The sequence below is a fragment of the Microcaecilia unicolor genome, chromosome 7, assembly GCF_901765095.1.
Source record: "Microcaecilia unicolor chromosome 7, aMicUni1.1, whole genome shotgun sequence".
In the NCBI taxonomy this organism is placed as follows: Eukaryota; Metazoa; Chordata; class Amphibia; order Gymnophiona; family Siphonopidae; genus Microcaecilia; species Microcaecilia unicolor.
The window spans coordinates 5,159,165-5,180,653 of NC_044037.1; the positions used below are offsets into that span (position 1 = coordinate 5,159,165).

The window sequence follows — 21,489 nt, forward strand, 5'->3', positions numbered from 1 at the left end:
TGTCTTCCCGTAATAGTGATGTAAACGTGACCAACAATATGTCAGTGCTTTCATTTTAACTTTGAAAGCCACATTGAACCAATCTGTTTTGGGACATGGGGGAATAAATAATGGTTACTGTTGACACAGACTTCCTCCCCCCCCCCCCCTCTCCACCCACCCCTGGGTAAATATTTGAGTTAGGGATATCCCATTTTTATAATCGACCCCTTTTCTGTGCGTTGCAGAAACAAACAGAGAACTGAATCAGATTGGTTTTGATAGTGCTTCCTTTCTGGATTTGTAAATTGCTGTATTTTTATGTGGGTTTTTTTGTTTTGTTTTGTTTTTTCATATTCTTTGCCTTCCTGTATTGTTCCAGGGTGTCCTGTGCGGTTGATCACTTTGATGAACTTTTCTCAGCAGGTTTCGTTGCTCTCGAGTTTCCTGTGATCTTTATGTGAGATCTTTAGATTTGGTCTCTTATACAAACGCTAGAAGTGCCCAGGTCAGGTTTTAGCTCTTTAGATTGATAACTCAGATTTTAATTTGAGATTTAAGCGTCTCGTACATGTTCCAGAAGGAATTGTGGCTGCCTCATTTTCAGACCAAAGGTCCGCTGAGCCCAGTGTCTGACTGGCGAAAGTACCAGGCAGATCCCAGAAATACAGTCTGTTCGTTGCTCTCGCTCAGGGATGCGCAGTGACTTCAGCTGTACCTGACTATTAAGGACTTTTGTACACTTTTTTTCCTCCAGGAACTTGTCTGAACATTTTTTAAATCCAGCTGTACTTTACTGCTTTCACCACATCTCTTGGCAACAAATTTCCATTAGGTTTAGCAGCCCAATCATTTTGAAAAGTTGGCTCCTGTGTCTTGTATGTAGAAGGAAAATACACTTTTTGTTTGATTTTTATTTGCATTCCTTCATCTGGTATTAAATGTGGTACGTTACTAGCCCCCGTGTTAAAAATGTCTTCCAGCAGCCCAACTTGGGAGTGGGTTGTCTCTTTGTAAAATGACAGCCTTCTTTTTATTCCAGAGGTACTTGAAAGTTGTTTTTGCTGGAAATCATGGATGTGTTAAACAATTGTAATTCTCAGTCTTTCTGGTTAATCTTTTGTAAATCGCTCTGATCCCTTGGAGGTATGTGCATTCTGTGTCTAGGTGAGATAACTGCTTCCTAGTTACCTGTTCCAGTCCACTCAGGATCTGATAGACCTCTCATTCCCCCTCGGCCGTCTCTTCTCCAAGCTGAAGAGCGAGTTCTTCCATCTCCTGAATCCTTCTGCTTGCCCCTTATCTGTATTTTTTAGATGAGGAGTGATCAGAATGGCCCCTGGTACTTGAGGATCTGATTCATAGGAGCCGACTCTGTGGGTGCTTGAGCACCCCCAATATTGAGAAAATTCCTTGTATATGTCCAGGGAGGGGTTATTTCCATTAGGCTTAGCACCCCCAATAATTTTGAAAAGTTGGCTCCTATGATCTGATTTAAGCTTCTTCCGAATAACACCTAACTCACTTTCTGCTAGGGATTTTAACGTATTATTCAATGAGACCAAAATCCTTTTTCCTGTACGGTGACTACAGTGCAGAAGCCTCCAGCACATTTCCCCCTTGTGCATCACTTTGCACTTGTGCACATTAAATTCGGTCAGAGAGTTGTTTTGTATTCTCGGCCTCCTTCCGGTGCAGCCTGGCTGTCCTGGGAGGAGAAACAGCGAGAGAATAAAGTTGTCGTGTACGGCCAAAAAATATGCTTGAAAATGCAATTTCAAAGGAGGACTGTGGCTTTCGGATGGGTTGGGTGCTAAGGGATGTATCTTTCCTATGATTTAGGTGGAGCAGGCAGGAGTTAGACTCCCCCAGTAAGTGAGCAAAGTTGTTGCCTGAGTTCCCCCCCCCCCCCCACCACCACCACCCCCGGGCACTCGGTCTCAAGGTGTTCAAAACTCTCCAAGCCCACTACCGAATTCCACTCAGCACAATTTGCTGCGTGACTGACCCTTGACCTTTATTATCTCTGGTGTTCACAGGGTCTGGGCCTACCAGCAGGAGGCTTGAAGCCACATTTAGGCCACTTTGGCTGTCACCTGTCAATCTGCTCTGGACCCAGACAATCCCTCAGGTCATAGGTCTGGGCAGAACTGGGGGCCCGGGGTGGATGCCTGGAAGCCCTTTTCAAAGCTGCATTCCTCAGGCTGGGTCCCCAGCACTCACAGGCCATCAGATCGATTTCCCCTTAATTCCTTCAGATACTGCAGCAGCCTCTGCAGAAACTGGGCCCTGGATTAGCTAAGGCTGGCTGCGTTTCTTAGCTGCTTTGACTAAACACCAGGCCTAATTCTAAGGAGGGATTTTCCCACAGGCACAGAATCCTGCCCTGACGTCCTCCTCCTCCTTCACCCTGAGAGCCCTTCAGGGACTTGGACTGTTTCTGCCAAGACCTTGGGCTTTGCCCTGGAGCCCCTGAATCTGGCGCATTCGCCCCTCCCTGCCAGTGGATCTTACATCAGCTCCCTGAGGCTTGGCAACAAAGCTTTTCTTGTTTACCCAACTTGGAGGAATCGTTTTCAGGCCTCACAAATCCCCTTTTCACCTTTTCCCATCAGAAGACACCTCCGCAAACAATGTGGAAATCAGAGCTGGCCACCTGATAGCTTTCCCAAGGTAGCCTGGCTCTGGAGGGGGAGGAATAGGGAGAGGAGATACTCAAGCTGTGGATTCAGAGACATTGCTGCAGTTGCAAGAGGGCAAGGCTGGCAAGCAGTCTGAGAGCGTGTGCTCGCCTGCAAGAGACCTTAAAGGGGGGGGGGGGGGGGACTTTATAAGGAACTTGAGCATTTAGAAGTGTCATGCATCCTCAGGTCAGCTCTTGCCTGCTTGTGTGTAGTAGACATCTAGGTGTGGTGAGGAGACCTGACACTCTATAAGACACATATAAACTCAGATTTCCACTTGCCTGCTTCTGAGCGGGGGAGGAGGGGGTAAATCTGTCGGGCTGATTTTTTGGAACAGCGTATAGGCACCTGTGTTGTCTTTCCTGAAAACTGATTGCCTACAGAGAGGGTATGGGCCAGACCTGAATAACCCGGGGGTGGGGTGGGGATTTTCTGCTTATGCACCTTATTCCCTCAACCCCTGGTTTCCTGTGGCAAATGTTTTGAGATCGGCACATTTTCATAAGTCTGCATTTATTTGCATAATTATGTAAATGTGTTATTTTCATTCTTTTCTGTCCAGTTGGTGGGGGTTTTTTTTAATGTGAAGGGAGGAGGGGCAGACTATGGACTTTTCCTCCAGGAACTTGTCCAACCTTTTTGTAAACCCAGATACTCTAACTGCTGTTGCCACATCCTTTGACAACAAGTTCCAGAGCTTAACTATTTGTTGAGTGCAAAAAATACTTCAAGTAATTTCATCGAGTGTCCCCCTGGTCTTTGCACTTTTTTGAAAGCGTGAAAAATCAATTCACTTTTACCCGTTTCTACACCACTCAGGGTTTTGTAGACCTCAGTCATCTCTTGTAATGTCTGCTCCACATTCTGTCTGACAGATTTTAAAAGAAGCTTCAGGAGTACCTTGAAACTCTTCTGAATAGACATTGTGTAGAAAACGGCACATTGAAAAGACCAAAAGAGTTGAATTCTTCTGTAGTGTAAAACATTGGGTTCCCAGCAACTGGATCTCATTCGCATAAAACAGTGGAAACTCACCCTACTGTGTGCTGTACTCTGCACTAAGGTCTGCTGAACAGGGGGATGTGACAGTATTCCCCAGTGAATTCAACAGGGGCTGGTGGCACCTTAGACTCACACAGATCATCAAATCATGAGCTTGCCGAGTCTGACAGAGGGCCCAGTAGTTCTGTCTTGTGCCTGTCTGGATTAGAAAAGGTTCACAAAACCCCCAGAGATGCTTGCCCATCTAGTGCGTAGGGAGGGCTTAATGGTGGAAAGTAACCCTTCCTGTCCACTCGTTAATATTAATAAGCTTTTGACAAAGTTCCTCATGAGAGACTTCTGAGAAAATTAAAAAGTCATGGGATAGAAGGCAATGTCCTTCTATGGATTAGGAGTTGGTTATTGGACAGAAAACAGAGGGTAGAGTAAAATGGCCATTTTCCTCAATGGAGGGGGGTGAATAGTGGAGTGCCACAGGGATCTGTATCGGGACCAGTTCTATTTAACATATTTGTAAATGATGTGGAAATCAGAATGACGAGTGAAGTCATTAAATTTGCAGATGAGACAAAACTATTCAAGGTTGTTATGAAAAATTGCAGGAAGACCATAGGAAACTGGAAGACTGGACTTCCAAATGGCAGATGAAATTAATGTAGACAAATGCAAAATGACGCACATTGGGAAGAATAATCCAAATCATAGTTACCTGATGCTGGGGTCCATCTTAGGAGTCAGCACTCAAGAAAAGTGTCATTGTAGACAATACACTGAAATCTTCTGTCCAGTGGGCGGTGGCGGCAAAAAAGCAAACAGGATGCTTCTTGCTGGCCTCCCACTTAGTCACCTCTCCCCTCTCCAGTCGGTTCAAAACTCTGCTGCCCGTCTCATCTTCCGCCAGGGTCGCTTTGCTCATACTACCCCTCTCCTCAAGACCCTTCACTGGCTCCCTATCCGTTTTCGCATCCTGTTCAAACTTCTTCTACTAACCTATAAATGTACTCACTCTGCTGCTCCCCAGTATCTCTCCACACTCGTCCTTCCCTGCACTCCGCTCCATGGATAAATCCTTCTTATCTGTTCCTTTCTCCACTACTGCCAACTCCAGACTTCGCGCCTTCTGTCTCGCTGCACCCTACGCCTGGAATAAACTTCCTGAGCCCCATCCTTGGCCACCTTTAAATCTAGACTGAAAGCCCACCTCTTTAACATTGCTTTTGACTTGTAACCACTTGTAACCACTCGCCTCCACCTACCCTCCTCTCCTCCTTCCTGTACATATTAACTGATTTGATTTGCTTACTTTATTTTTTTGTCTATTGTAAGCTCTTTGAGCAGGGACTGTCTTTCTTCTATGTTTGTGCAGCGCTGCGTACGCCTTGTAGTGCTATAGAAATGCTAAATAGTAGTAGTAGTAGAATTATTAGGAAGGGGATGCAAAATAAGACCAAGAATATTATAATGCCTCTGTATTGCTCCATGGTGCAATCTCACTTTGAGTATTGCATTCATTTTCTGGTTGCCGTATCTCAAAAAAGATATAGCAGAATCAGGAAAGGTTCAGAGAAGAGAAAAGAATGATAAAGGGGATGGAACTAAAGAGGTTAGGGCTGTTCAGCTTGGAAAAGAGATGGCTGAAGGGGGGGGGGGGGGGGTTATGATTGAGGTCTATAAAATCCTGAGTTGTGTAAAGCAGTAAAAGTGAATCCATTTTTCACTTTTTCAAAACGTACAAAGACTAGGGGACACTCAGTGAAGTTACATGGAAATACTTTTAAAATAAATAAGAGGAAATATTTTTTCACTCAAAGAATAGTTCAGTTCTGGAACTTGTTACCGGAGGATGTGCTAACAGTGGTTAGTGTATCAGGGTTTTAAAAGTTTGTACAAGTTCCTGGAGGAAAAGTCTATAGTCTGTTAGTTAGAAGGACATGGGGAAGCCACTGCTTGTCCTGGGACTGGTAGCATGGAATGGTGCTACTCTTTGGGTTTCTGCCAGGCACTTGTGACCTGGTTTTGGAAGCAGGATACTGGGCTAGATGGACCATTGGTCTGACCCAGTATGGCTCTTATGTTCTTACGCCTGCTCTTTGTTCTTATGGGCACATCCAGTAACAGCATCCATGTGCCTGAACTCACATGCCGTATCTCAGACATGGAATCAGAACAAGCCTTTCATTCTATTGTGCAGTGGAGTGGCCAACCCTGGGTGTATTCTTCTGACTTGTATGGAAAGACTTTGGTTGCTGAATGGGGTGACTTGTAGGCAGGGGAGACTTTTGGGGGACAGGAGGCTTTTGCTTATCAGCATAATGGCCTGCGAGTTTTAGTTACCCCAGATGTCCCCCTCCCCCCTTTGTGGTAGCTCAGAAGGTCTTCGTCCTTGTTGGTCCAATGGCTGGAAGGATGATGCATGCAATGCATCTTCCTGCATGGCTTGAGTGCATCACTTCCACCTTACGACCAGCTCTGACTGCCTCCGCAGATAAAGAATTCAGATGTACTCGATTTGAATTGCAACTCTCCTTGAGCTTGCATTTGGAAAGGTGACAGGTTCGACCAAAATTCAAGCTTAGGGTGCAGAATTGTGATCTCGGCCATAGGTCAGGCCCGTCATGTGTTCACCCTTAGGATAGGAGTCTGAAAGGAACCAGGCGGGAGCTGTGCAGTGCTCAAAATGAGGTAAATCATCTCTGTTTCCTTCTTCTGATTTCTACCACGGCAGCTTGGGGGTTCAGAGCTGGCATGAGGCAGAGGAATGCTGCAGGGTAGGAGATGCACAGAGAGAACTTACCTCTCTCTCTCGTTGCTGAAGGGTTTTCTTTTCTCTGCCTTGACTTCTCAATATCAGCTTAAATGTTTACAACTTGAGAATACAGCTGTTACTGAATGAAGATCAGTCGTTGGTGTCCCCTTCGTGGCAGCTGATTTTCTGGCTCGGGCCCAAAAAAATGTGCCAGGCACTGGGGCCTTCCTTACAGCTGCCATGTTTGGCACTTAGCAGGTTCTGTCTGGAGTTAGTTTGTGATGAGGGAGAGAGAAGTTACTCCTTAAAGTGGAAGAGGTACAGTGGGGGAGCAGGCAGCGCTGCTAGAAAGCAGAATAAATACATTATAGATGAGTTAATGGGTTTCCTTTTTGCTGGAAATTAAATATTGATGCTCCCTTAGGCAGCTTTGAGAGTCTGTTGGTTGCTTTCTTTCCCGTAGCTGACCACCTGAGCAGCAGCGAGGGAAGAAATAGGAAATGGAATACACGAGCACTGAGGCTTAACCTCCTGCTAAATGAAATAACTGGGTAAATGTTGGTGGATAGTGATGGGAGTCTGTTCAGGGGTTCTCAGCCCAGTCCTCCGGACACATCCAGGTTTTCAAGTTTCCCGGAATGAATATGCATATGAGAGATTTTGCATGGAATGGAGGTAGAAACCTGTGAATCTGTTTCATGCGACTGGCTGGGTGAACCCCATGGCCTAAACTAATCCAGTTTGAGCATTGATAGTGCTATAAGCTCTGGCCTTGATCCTTCTGTGCCCTTACTTGCCCTGCCTCCCCCCCCTGCAGGAGATTTCGCTGCCTCCTTTTCCCCATAGTTGGGGACTATAGATCAGATTAGATAAGTCATTTTTCTGCTCCTGTTAGGTGGACCTCCTCCTCCCCCCCCCCCCCCCCCCCCAAATACCTACCTGATTATACCAGAGAACATCTTAAGGTCTGTGCTGGCAGCTGGTTTACCCTGCCGCCTCCCCTGTGCCAGCACTCTGTACATGTCAGCTTTGCCATGTCCATCTTTTCACCCCCTCCGTTTCTATCCTATAAAACCAATACCCAGGGTCCCATTTATTGTGCTCTGTCACTGTGCCACTTGTCTTTTGCTGTCTGCCTCTGGCACAAACAAGTCTAAATTCAGCCCAAGTTGTGGTTATCCTGGTAAATGGTTTTGGACAGGACTGGCAAGGTTTTGAGAATTTAGCTGCTAGCCGAAATCATTAGTCTCCAGCGTAGCTTTTCTTTCACCTCTTGCCCTTCTCCAGCCCCTCCCTATCTTCTGTAGTCCAGTGGCTGCCCCTTGCTTCTGCCACTACCATGTCGCTGTCAGGTTCTGGCAACTGTTTTTTCCTCTTTCCAGCCCTCACGGCATTTGCTGATTTTCCCAGTTTCTGCTGCTCTGTTTTCTGGCCTGGGCAGCTGCTGGAGCTCCTCTGGCGTTAGATGCCAGGGTGACCTGGTGTCTGGGACTCTTTCAGCTCCAATTCCACACATCAGCTAGGCTGTTGCTTAAGATGTTTCCTCTGAACTCTCCTGCCTTCTGTTCCAGAATTTATTTTTTGGGTATTTTCGTGAAACCTGCTAAATACTTGAATGTTTGCCCTACCCCTTCCGGTGAGTATAGTTTGGGGGTCTTAAGCCTTTCCTTGTAGGGTTTGTCAGACATTCTGTGATTTCAGTGACCTCCCTGTGTCCTTACAAGGATACAGTTTCCAAAAATGAACAGAGCAGTCAAGGTGGCGACCCGCATGGGACCTGTACAGAGGCAACATTACCTCCTGTTTCCTGCAGCTGATGACTTCTCCTTAAGTACCTGAGCATCCTGCTAATGCTTTCCCAGTTTTCTTACACTTTTCTGTTCAGCATTTCCAGTGCTGCTTCTGAATGTTAAGCCCCTGAAGACTATCGGATGCATTAATTCTAAACCATTGAAATTCTCTTTTTCGCTTGTCACTTCTCAATATCAACTTAAATGTTTACAACTTGAGAATACAGCTGTAAAAACATTTGATGCAAAAAAATTTGACTGTCACTCCACTTTTGCAGGAGCAACGTCGATTACCCATTCAGAGCTGGATTTATTATAAAATATTACTTCTCACATATTGCGGTTGCTATACAGGTACTCCCATTTATTTGGCTGCTTGCCTAACCCCCTTCCAGCATTTCTCTTCACTTAGCTCCCCTAATACAAATTCTCGTGATTCCTTTCCCTGCCAAATTCAGCTCAGATACCTGTAGCTGCCAGGCTCCAGCAGTCTGAACCTGCTTACCAGTGAACCTTCAGACCGAATCTTCCCTTAAACATATGGCGTCTGTTAGGGCCTGGCTCCATGTCAAATCCTTCCAGTGAGTATAGGTGTTACAGAGAACCGTTGTGACCACCTGCTCCTCTATTCGCATGGTTAGAGGTTGATGATGTGTTACTCGTTATGTTTGTCTAAAAATGTTTCTTGGGTTATTTTTTGTCGCTTACATTTCCAGTGATCATCAAAGACATCAGGATGGTTTATAAAGGGTGGTATACCAAATGGCAAAAGATAAGAGAAATAATGGAAATCTGATTTCTGGTGCTTAGCTTGGTGTAGTCTGTCGGCTTACACCACACAAGGCACCAGAGATCAACACCAGCACTGAGAAACCTCAGGCAGCGAGGACACCAAAAGAAAGCGACTTCAATTCTGCTGCAAAATGCTGCGGGGTTGTACGTTAGTCACATGGGCTCCTCCCATTAATGGGGTGAACCATTAAGTCGAGGAAGACTCCTGGTCCTGATGGTACTTAACCTAGAATTCTTCAAGAATCTGGACCCCCAAAGTACAATTATTATTATTTTCTTAAAGATTTGCCTTCAGTATTGACACTGGATTAATCAAGGGTGTCTGACTGTATTCCGGTATCAATACTGTCCTGAAACCAGAAAATCATCCTAAATGTTACTGCCTACCTGCTACCTACAGGATGTTTGGGTGCTTTAACCTTGTTTTCTACGATAACTGTATGTTCTGAAATTGTATTTTAATGCCATTGTAAACTCCGTCGGGCAAGGTTTGTATGTACCTAGCACATCTAATGGGGCTATAGAAATTAGCAGTAAGTGCTCCTCTTTCCTCCCAGCTCTAACCCTGCTTCTTTTTTTCCTTGCTCCCATAGGTTTGTGCCTGGGAAGGGTCTGGTTATATACCCGGAAATCGGAGACAAGTTGGATATTATCTGTCCGAAGTCTGAGCCATCGCACTCTTATGAATTCTACAAGCTGTATCTGGTTAAAAAAGAGCAGGTGGAAACTTGCAGTACTGTCATGGACCCTAACGTACTGGTGACGTGCAACCGGCCTGAACATGAGATCCGTTTCACTATCAAGTTTCAAGAGTTCAGCCCCAACTACATGGGCTTGGAGTTCAAACGCCAGCAGGATTACTTTATTACCTGTAAGTGAGCGCCGGGCTGGGCCCTGGCATTCTCTGTCTGCTGAGCCCCCCCCCCCCCCCCCCCCCCCCGTCTCCACTTTTCCCACCTTCAGAATTCACAAACGTTCTACACTGTGGAGGTAATTCTGTAAGTGGGGGGCGGTGAGAGCCTGCATCTGCGCACCCAGATTCTGTCATACAATACCAGTGTAATCTGGCATCGTGGCATTTAAATGCAGCAAAAGCGCGCACAACGTACCGTATTCTGTAAGTTATGCGCATACCTGGGACCCCCTTGCAGTTACATGTGCCCTAAGCGTGATTGCATAAGTGCTACTTTTGTCTATAATTTTCACACTCAAATGGGAGCGTAACCGAGCGCCTTGTTAAAGAATCCCCGTCTGTATAAAAGGGGAGATTTTCTAACTGCCTGCAATGTTTGTAAGCCCTGCAGGTACATCGTGCATTTCACATGCAGGGCTGCAAAGAGAAACTCCACACAAGATTTCCCTTTGAAAAGGGGAGGGCTTGGGTTGCACCTGAGCATGAAAATTCGAACCTGCTTTCAGACGGGGGGTGCAAATGAACTGGCACCAAGTCCACGTGGGGCTTTTCAAACGAGAGCCCTGCGTGAACCTTGTTCCTCAGCGCCAGCCTCATCATCCCTTCTGTCCCTTTTCTGATGTGGGAAAAAAAATGACAAAATGCTAAGTAACTCGTATATCAACCCACTGTGAGGGAAAGGTTATTTTCTTTAAGGGTTATTTTCTTTAAGGGTAATTTTCTTTAAGAAAAGGCACCCAGTCAGGGCCAGCGACGGACTCCACTGACTGTGTGAACTGCCAAAGGGAAAAGGATGCGAGGTGAAACAGACTCTGAATAAGTAACACGGCAGAACATAAGAGTAGCCATACTAGGTCAGACCAGTGGTCCATCTAGCCCAGTTTCCTGCTTCCAACAGTGGCCAATCCAGGTCACAAGTACCTGGCAGAAACCCAAATAGTAGCAAGATCCATACTATTGATCCCAGGGCAAGCAGTCTCTTCACCATGTCTGTCTCATTAGCAGAACCTGGGGAAAATCACCATGGGTGGGCAGTTTTCACCTTTTCCGCAGGTAAACGGCAACTTAACAAGACTTGTCCGTTTGATTGGTAAATTGATAAATGTGTTTTCCCACGTGATGTGAACAGAAAAGAAAAAAGTTTGCCAGGTTCTGGTCATATTGTCCCTGGTTGGATCACATTCTGTTTTCCTGCTTTCACTGCCATTTCTCCTCTTTCCCTCCAGGATTGTACAGTTCTCCTGCTCATGCTGATTTTCCTCTCTCGGTTCTGGGAAATGTACATTTCAGTCTGTTGCAATAGGAAATGCATGGCTGGTTTTCCAGTGTTGCACTGCAGGCAGGGTCTTGCTTCTTGGGACTTCTGGGTCAGTTTTGTCTGCACCTTTCTAATTTGTGGTCCTTGATTCTGTAGCTGTTGGCCAGTCTGGGTTCTCTGCATGTGACTAATGGCAGATAAAGACCAGTTAACACATCTAGTCTAACGGCTTTTCTGCCACTTAGGGGGAATGAACATGCAGGGGCTAATGAACAGTTGCAGATGTGAAAGTCAGTCAACACAGGCAGCTATGTTCCTTTGTATACAGTGACCCCCAGTGGCGGGTAAATGTGTTTGTAATAAAATACACAAGTGTTCGTAACTCCTGTCTGCAGGCAGATCCCTGAGGTAGGCGTTATCTGCATGCCAGTTTGCGAGAGGCTGTCTCCATGTGTAGATTATATTGTACATGTGGGAAACGGTTGTAAATCTGTACAAGCAAGACGGTGGAGATGGTCAGAAGCAATGTGGATGGATTTGGAGTCGGTAAAAAGGTACCTACTATGCAGTACTTCTGTTTCGCAAAACACCTGACCAGTTTGTTGTGGATTACATAAATAAGGCTGGATCAAAACTCTCCAGGACCTACAATAAATTTCAAAAATAAAACAAAATTAAACTCCAAAAAACTTCTCAATTTACGAAAGTTTAAGTAATTGAGAGAGTGCAAATTTCAAAGTTCAACAGCCTGATAAAGACGAATTGAATATAGATTTATACCTAAGCTGTCTGATTGGAGGAAACTATAGCAACATCAATTTACGCAATTTGCCCAGTCAGTAAGAACGAAAGGGTTTAACCCAGTTAATACTTTGTAAACTAAAGTTTAAGTTGAGCCCTGGCGTCAGTCGGAAGCCAGTGAAGCTTCGTAAGAAGTGGAGTAGCAGATTCAGGTCTAGAAACTGAAAATGTAAGTATTCTGCACCAATTGTATTCTACTCAGTAATTTCTGTAGACGGCCAACAAATACAATATTGCCTTGAGTGAATTCTTTCTAAAAGGCGGTAAATAAATCCTGATAAATAAATAAAATGATATGATTAGAACTAATGCTTGAACCAGAATCTAAGTTCAGCAACTCCAAAACATTTTTTGAATTACTTAATTTAAGCATAGTAAAGAGAGATTTTTGTACAATCTGCTTAACATGATTTGAAAAGGTCAAAGTATCCACTTCAACTACAAAGACTCATGAAAAGATCTGGAAAAGAAAAGAATCAGTTCCTATTTGAAAATTATGTGGAAAGTTTAGACGTTCCGGTTCCAGCCATAGAAACTTAAGTTTTTTCTCGATTTTACTTTTAAACAATTAGTAGAAATCCAATATCAGTAAGTCTGATGCAACCCATCATGCTGTTCAAGGTGGCGACCCAATCTTTAGCGGTTGGTAAATGTCATCTGCATAAATACGAAATGGTATTTTTAGCCGCTCAAGCTCCGTTCCCAAAGCTTGGAGCAACAGATTAAACAAAGCGGGAGACACTCCACAGTCTACCCTTTTCACCATATAACTACGTACTGCTAAAAAGCCTGTAAAGCCAAAAAAAAAAGGGGGAACTTTATAATATATGGTAAATTTCTCATTTTATACTTTATCTTTGCCCTGGCCAAAATATTTGACGTCTAATATCAGTCAGAGGTTTGGTGTACCGACTCCACAGCCCAGTGGGCTGGGCATTAAGCGTTATGGGGCCAGGGTTGGGGTAGAGATGGTGTGGAGTTGTGTGGAAAAGCATATTCTATAATTAAACAAAAAAAATACCCATGTATAATGCATGTAGAAGGTTCCAGGTGTAACTTTGCTGTAGTCTGGATAACTGTAGGACCCTGTGAAACACATGTATGTTGCCTTCATAAAATAGTCACATTTTTCAAGTATTTTGTACGATTCCTGTTATAAATTCCTATAAGCACACCAGCATGTTGTAATTGCTGTGTAGGGTCTCTGGCTTGTTCTGTTTTCTCATCTCTTCCTACTAGAAGACAGGTGTATTCGGGTTCCAGGGCCTGCTGTAATATATCTGGTGATGCCTTTTCATTAGCAGGGTTGTAGCTGTGAGAGGATATGACAGATGTGGCTGCGTGTTTGTGTTTCTAGAGTATTACGTTGTGAGTGTACCTGGTAGTGGAGGGACTTTGTGAATTGATTTTGTTTTTTTCTCTCTTTCAAAAAGTACAAAGACCAGGGGACACTCAATGAAATTGCATGGAAATACTTTTAAAACAAATAGGAGGAAATATTTTTTCACTCAAAGAATAATTAAGCTCTGGAACTCGCTGCCAGATGATGTGGTAACAGCGGATAGCGTATCTGGATTAAAAAAAAAGGTTTGGACAAGTTCCTGGAGGAAAAGTCCATAGTCTATTACTGAGATGGACATGGGGAAAATCCTGCTTGCCCTGGGATTGGTAGCATGGAATGTTGCCACGATTTCGGTTTCTGCCAGATTCTTGTGACCTGGCTTGGCCACTGTTTGGAAATAGGATACTGGGCTAAATGGACCATTGGTCTGACCCAGTATGGCGGCTATTACGTTCTTAAGTGATGTTTTTACAGAGGTGACACCAGCAATTGAAGTACCCTTTGGTGGGGGAGGGGGGTGATAGTGAGCAGGGAAGTGAAGTGTCCTCATTCTGTTCTTTATTGCTTTTTAGGGTCTGTTTTGTGGATGTAGTTTATCTGTCGAACTTTTGCTAGAGTTCCGGTATGTTCTAGGTAGTTAATGTTAGTGCGTCAGTCTGTGCTCTCTCTTTCCCTGACTCTAGAATCCGTTATCCTCTGTCCTTCGTACCTTCTAACCCTTTCTCTATTTCTTGCTAAAATAAGAAGTAGTAAATAACGGTGTTTCTGCCTCTGGCTTGGCCTAGCATTGAACCTGAGGAGCTCCTGCTGGTTCTGGGAACTGCCTTACCTAAGTGCAGCCTGTAGTTTTGTTTTTCACTCTCCCATGGATTGTTGCAAACTGTTATTTCCAGTTGACTTGCCTGACTACAATAAACCAATAGCGCACCAGCGAGTCGGGGCAACGAGGGTCCTGTCAGAGCTCATTTGTCATGCTGTGGATCACTGCTTATCCTCTGCCCGCCTCATTCTCTCTCTGCTTTCTCGCTGCTTTTCTCTCTTCTGGTAAGAGTTGCTTAATCGGGCAAAATTCATTCCCCCCCCCCCCCCCTCACTTCTTTGTCAGCAGTGGTAGCCATAATACGCTACCTGGTGCTATCTGGGCCAACCTGGAGCCTTCTTCTGCTGCGTTCCACCCCCTGATGCAACTTCCTGTTCAAATGAGGGTAGGATGCAGCAGAGGAAAGGCCCCAGGTCAGCCCAGGCAGTGTGTTATGGCTGCTGCTGGCTAAGAAGTGGGGTTTGATGGACTGGGGGGGGGGGGAGGATGTGGGAGAACTGCTGGACTCGGGGGGGGGGGGGGGGGCTGAGAGGAAGGTTTGGGGAGGGGGGATATATGCCAGTCTATGGGTCAGGCAACCAGGGAGAGGAGGAGGTGCCGAATTATGTGTGTATGGGGGGGGGGGGGCTCAGAGGGGAGAGGATGCTGAAGATGCATTTTTGTAGGGGGGGGGGGGAGGGACAGGAGAGCGACAGGAGAGCGAGGGGACATGGAGTTGTTAAATATACAGCTCTTGTCAGTGCATTTCATTCCTGCCGTCAGATCCACCCCCACTGCTCTGCCAGTAAACCTCACTGAATGTCTCTGTTTCACCACAGAATATAGGCCTTACCATACTGGGTCAGACCAGAGGTCCATCGGTCTCTCTATCCTCTTTCCAACAGTGGCCAATCCAGGATCCCAAACAATGCATCCTTTCTGTGTTCTTACATCCAGGGATTCGCTGACTTTCCCAAGGTTACCTGGCTAGCAACGATCGGCAACATTTCCAAATGATTGGGGTTTCAGACACAATACAAATTAGCCCTCCCTGGACAGAGCGAAGAAGCTTGCTCAGTACTGGGGTGCACAGCACCCACAGAACCAGCTACTACAGGTCAAAACCTTTCGTCTCAGCTTTGGATAGCCTTTCTTGTGCTCGGCTTAAACAGCACAGCAGTGGGGCCCCCCCTCTCCCTTCCCCACCCTGGCCCCCCTCTCGCTTTCTTACTCAACTCTTCCTCCCTTCTTTTGACCTGCCTTTCTCCTCTCACCCCCTATGTCAGTGCTTTCATTTTTAGTTTATATTTTTATACAGTTGGCAGTACAGTTAGCCTCCGTAATAATTTTTTAAAAACTTAATACAGACTTTTCCTCCAAGAACTCGCCTTTTATAAACCTAGATATGTTAACTGTTTTCACTATAACTTCTGACAATAAGTGCCACAGCTTAACACTGTTGGGTGAAAGCTTACTTCCTCCAGATGGGTTGAAAAGCACTGCCTGGCCTGTTATCTCAGCACTATGTGAAAGGGTGAACTGTTCCCAAATTTCCCAGACCCCCCAGTCAGAATTTTACAACCCTTTCAGCCGTCTCTTCTCCTGACATGTTTAGCCTTTCCTCACAGAGGACTTGTTCTTTCATCATTTTTGGTTACCCTTTTCTGTACCTTATCTAGTTTCACTATCGTTTTTTGAGATCAGCTTCCAGGACAGAGGTGGTTATGCTGTACAGTTTTATTCTCTATTCCTGTACTAATAGCATCAAAATTGTTTTGTTGAATTGTAAAAACCATAGCGCACTAAACAGACAATTTCAATATTGTTCACAATAACTCCAAGGCCTTTTCCCAGGTGATGACTCCCAAATTTGAACTTGGCATCTTGTATCTGAAATTGTTTCCTAAGTGGAGGAGTGGCCTAGTGGTTAGGGTGGTGGACTTTGGTCCTGGGGTACTGAGGAACTGAGTTCAATTCCCACTTCAGGCACAGGCAGCTCCTTGTGACTCTGGGCAAGTCACTTAACCCTCCATTGCCCCATGTAAGCCGCATTGAGCCTGCCATGAGTGGGAAAGCGCAGGGTACAAATGTAACAAAAATAGATACTATTGGAGATTCTACATGGAATGTTGCTACTATTGGAGATTCTACATGGAATGTTGCTATTCCACTTGCAACATTCCATGTAGAAGCCTGCGCGGCCACATATGTGATCTGCAAGGGCCGACTTCTACATGGAATTTTGCTAGTGGAATAGCAACATTCCATGTAGAATCTCAAATAGTAGCAACAGTGGAGGAATGGCCTAGTGGTTAGGGTGGTGGACTTTGGTCCCGAGGAACTGAGTTGGATTCCCACTTCAGGCACAGGCAGCTCCTTGTGACTCTGGGCAAGTCACTTAACCCTCCATTGCCCCATGTAAGCCACATTGAGCCTGCCATGAGTGGGAAAGCGCAGGGTACAAATGTAACAAAAATAAAATAGATACTATTGGAGATTCTACATGGAATGTTGCTACTATTGAGATTCTATATGGAATGTTGCTACTATTGGAGATCCTGTTGCTACTATTTGAGATTCTACATGGAATGTTGCTACTATTGGAGATTCTACATGGAATGCTGCTATTCCACTAGCAACATTCCATGTAGAAGGCTGCGCAGGCTTCTGTTTCTGTGAGTCTGACGTCCTGACCCTCCATTGCCCCATGTAAGCCGCATTGAGCCTACCATGAGTGGAAAGTGCAGGGTACAAATGTAACAAAAATAAAATAGATACTATTGGAGATTCTACATGGAATGTTGCTACTATTGGAGATTCTACATGGAATGTTGCTATTCCACTAGCAACATTCCATGTAGAAGGCTGCGCAGGCTTCTGTTTCTGTGAGTCTGACGTCCTGCACGTACGTGCAGGACGTCAGACTCACAGAAGCAGAAGCCTGCGCGACCACAATGGTGATCTGCAAGGCCCGACTTCTAGTGGAATAGCAGCAACATTCCATGTAGAATCTCAAATAGTAGCAACAGTGGAGGAGTGGCCTAGTGGTTAGGGTGGTGGACTTTGGTCCTGGGGAACTAAGGAACTGAGTTCAATTCCCGGCACAGGCAGCTCCTTGTGACTCTGGGCAAGTCACTTAACCCTCCATTGCCCCATGTAAGCCGCATTGAGCCTGCCATGAGTGGGAAAGCGCAGGGTACAAATGTAACAAAAAAAACTTCATATTTGTCCACATTAAATTTCATCTACTATTTAGACACTCAGTTCTCCAATCCTGAAAGGTCCCCCTGCAATTCCTCTGTTTGCTTATGATCTAACAGCTGAATAGTTAAGAACATAAGAGTAGCGATACTGGGTCAGACCAATGGTCCATCTAGCCCAGTATCCTCCTTCCAACAGTGGCCGTTCTAGGTCACAAGTACCTGACAGAAACCCAGTTAGTAGTAACATTCCAGGGTCCCAAAGAGTAACAAGATTCCATGCTACCAATCCCAGGGCAAGCAGTGGCTTCCCCCATATCCACCTCAATAACAGACTATGGACTTTTCCTCCAGGAACTTATCCAAGCCTTTTTAAAACCCAGATACACTAACCACTGTTACCACATCCTCCAGCAGCGAGTTCCAGAGCTTGAGCGAAAAACGATTTCCTCCTTATTTGTTTTAAAATTATTTCCGTGTAATTTCATTGAGTGCCCCCTGGTCTTTGAACTTTCTGAAAGAGTGAAAGATCGATTCACTTCTACATGTTCAACACCACTCAGCATTTTGTAGGCCTCAATCATATCCCCCCTCAGCCATCTCTTCTCCAAGCTGAAGAGCCCTAACCTCTTTAGCCTTTCCTCATATGAGAGGCGTTCCACCCCGTTTATCATTTTGGTTGCTCTTCTTTGAACCTTTTCTAATTCCACTATATATTTTTTTTTAGATACGGCGACCAGAATTGAATGCAATACTCAAGGTGGGGTCGCACCATGGAGTGATAGAGAGGCATTATAATATTCTTGGTCTTATTTTACATCTTTCCTAATAATTCCCAGCATCCTGCTTGCTTTTTTGGGCTCCGCCGCTGCACACTGGGCAGAAGATTTCAGTGTATTGTCTACAATGACACCTAGAACTTTTTCTTGACTGCTGACTCCTGGACAGTTCATTTATAAATATGTTAAAACAGTACTGGTCCCAGTATAGAACCCCAAGACACTCCACTGTTCACCCTCCTCCGTTGAGCGAGTTGACCATTTGTTCTGCTCTGTTTTCCATCTTTTAACCAATTCCCTCTTATCCCATGGCTGTTTAACTTTCTCAGGAGTCTCTTATGAGGCATTTTTCAGAAGACATTTGATAGATAACAACAAATCAAGCAGCTCACCTTTATCTGCATTTGCTAATTCCTTCAAAAAAAGTCTTCCAGATTGGTCAGGCTAAATCCATGTTAGTTATGAGCCACTGAGCCTGTTTCCCCCTGTGTTCTGTCATTTTGTTTGTCAGAATGGCCTCCGCCATTTTGCCTGGCCCTGATGTCGGGCTTACTGGTCTGCACTTCTGGATCCCTTTTTGTTAAAATTGCTGTTTACATTGTCCAGGCTCCAGTCCATGAGTACCATAGCCAATTTTAATGATAGGTTATAGGTCTGCAGTTTCATTTGCATTCTTCCTGAGCTCTAGGGTTTAATCCAGATGGTTTGATACTTTTTAAACTTGTTAGTGTGGCTCTACTACTTTTTCCCGGTTCATCGTGATTTGATTCAGCTTCTGATTCACCACCATCAAATAGCGTTTCAGCCTAGGTTTCTTCCCAACATTTCTGGTAAAGATCGAAGCAAAGAGTGTTGATTTTTTTGCTGTTGCGTTATCCCTGGGCACGTCTGTTGTCCGGTTCTCCAGCCAGTGCCGGCCCATCCACTAAGCGGACCAGGCAGCTGCTTGAGGGGACAGCTTTGCACTGGTACTTAATCTCCAGTGCCAATGCAAAGCTGCCCCCTAAATCCTTCATTCCCCCCACACGTCAGGTCTTACCTGCCTTCCTCCAGAGCAACGATGCAGGAGCCAACAGCAGCTGTAGAACATGCACGGTTGCCAGCAGAGGGCTTTGAGTATTTGCATGTTCACAAAGCCTCTCGGAAACAGAAAGATCAGAGAGGACTTGAGGAGGAGAGATGCTGGAGACCACTGTGGGGGGGGGGGGGGGGGGGGGGAGAGCAGATCTGGCAGGATTTCAGCATGCTCAAAGCCCCGATACATATCTATATCACTGGAGCAAGGGAAGGAGGTAAGACCTAACCAAATTGTGGGTGGTAGAAGAGGTGGAGGGAAGGAAGGAAGGAATGAGAGAGATGATGGAGACTGAGGGGAAGGGCCTTGAACTGGGAGCCATCTGGTGGGTCGGGTCGGGGGGGGGGGGGGGGGGGGTTCACCGCTGAAGTTTCACCTAGGGTGTCAGATATCCTTGGACCAGCCCTGTGTACTCTCAAAGTGTTTTTACAATGAGTTTCTCTTTGGCAAGCTGCTCTTCAGATTCTCTTTTGCTTTGCCTCTACAGCTAACTCACCAGTGCTTATGCTGGTTTTCGGTTTTCATCACTTGGATCCACTTTCCATTTTTTGAAAGTCACCCTTTTAGCGTAAATAACCTTTCAGTTCACCCTTTTTGACTGTGTCGGCACTCGTTTAGTTTGTCTTTGATCTTAATGAATGGGCTACATCTAGTTTCTGCTTCCAAGATATTTTTACATATCTTCACCTCACGGAGGCTTTTGACCATTGCGACCGTTCCTTTCTTTGCCTTTTTAAACATTAAATTCTACAACAGTCGTTCTCTTTTGTGTCCCTCATGTCATTGACAAATTTGACGCATTATCACTATTGCCAGGCAGCTCTACTGTCCTTGCATCTTGTACCAGGTCTACGTTCCAGTGAGGACTAGTTCACCTCCTTGTTGTTTCCAGGACCAGCTGCTCCACAAACTAGTTATTTGTGTCATATAGAAGCTCAATTTTTCCAATGTGTCCTGATGAAACATTTACCCAATCAATAGTGGGATAAATAAAATGTACCATTGTTCTTGCTACCAAATTTGTTAGCCCCCTTCATTTCTATTAGCATTTCACCATCTGTCTCTCTTCCTTCTGTCCAGGTGGATGGTGGTATACCCCCATTGCTATACTCTCTCCCATCCCGTGTGGAATTTCTATCCATAAAGATTCCACATTGCACTTTGTTTCCTGCAGGACCTTTTATCCTGTTTGATTCCATGACATCCTTAATATACAACACCACCCCTCCACCAGTGTTCTCTATCATTTCATTATAATTTAGTACAATTTTTTTTTGTTACATTTGTACCCTGCGCTTTCCCACTCATGGCAGGCTCAATGCGGCTTACATGGGGCAATGGAGGGTTAAGTGACTTGCCCAGAGTCACAAGGAGCTGCCTGTGCCTGAAGTGGGAATCCAACTCAGTTCCTCAGGACCAAAGTCCACCACTCTAACCACGAGGCCACTCCTCCACTCCTATAGAATGGTTAACCCTGAATGGTACAACTGGCATCTCATTTTTAGGACTTCAGGCATTTGCATATAAACAGATTAAAGTGTGTTTGCTTGTATTTGCCATCTGCATAGTAGTTGATGGGTGTAAATTAAAGTAATTTATCTTTTTTCTGTAACTGCAACTGGAGATTTTGCCAGTGTCTCTTCACCCCGGACCGTGCGCTCATGCGTGACTGTTGGCTTTCCCCTAGGATCAAGATTTTATAAACCTAGCAGCCACAGCCTTTTCAGAATATGCTCCCTCTTCCTCAGAATGTTGCCCAATTCCTAACAAACCTGAAGTCTTCCTCCCTGCATCATGGTCTCACCTACACGTTCGGCTCTGCTCTCCTCTGGAACGGGAAGCATTTCTGAGAATGCTGGCCTAGCAGTTCTGGATTTCAATTTTCTACTTAAACTCTAAAGAGGTAAAGAAGAAGAAACCAAAATTCCTGATTTGCATAAGTCTTCACGGCCTGAGTCAGCAAACCCAAATTAGGTCAGCTTTGAGAAATTGCCTTAATGAGACCCATAATAAATTAGAACGCGACTGTTTCCGGTCATAGTAGTTGAGCTGGTTTGAATACTCCTGCTGCACGGAGAACCAAGCTGTTTCTGTTGTATGACTTGAATTTGAAGCAAAGGTCTAAACATGCCAAACAGGGAGCTACTAAAAAAGTCTTGAAGAAAATTTCAATGTATTTTGAATATCTCTGTAAAGTGGAAACAGTTTGGTTCACCAAGGCTGTGCCTCCAAAGTCAGTAGTCCTGTGTTAAGGAAATTGTAGAAGAAGGCAACTGTGAGATCTGAGATTCCTGTAAAAGGATTAGGTGAGGCACTGGCTCAGGACACC

General features: G+C 45.1%; 1 protein-coding gene across 1 annotated transcript in view; it reads left to right on the top strand.

Moving 5' to 3' along the window:
* Positions 1 to 21,489, top strand: part of EFNB1 (ephrin B1) — an 89,194-nt gene that overhangs the window by 35,766 nt on the left and 31,939 nt on the right. The window contains exon 2 of the mRNA XM_030208794.1: positions 9,587 to 9,864. Coding sequence (XP_030064654.1) covers positions 9,587 to 9,864 — 278 coding nt within the window. The remainder of the gene's footprint in view (positions 1 to 9,586; positions 9,865 to 21,489) is intronic.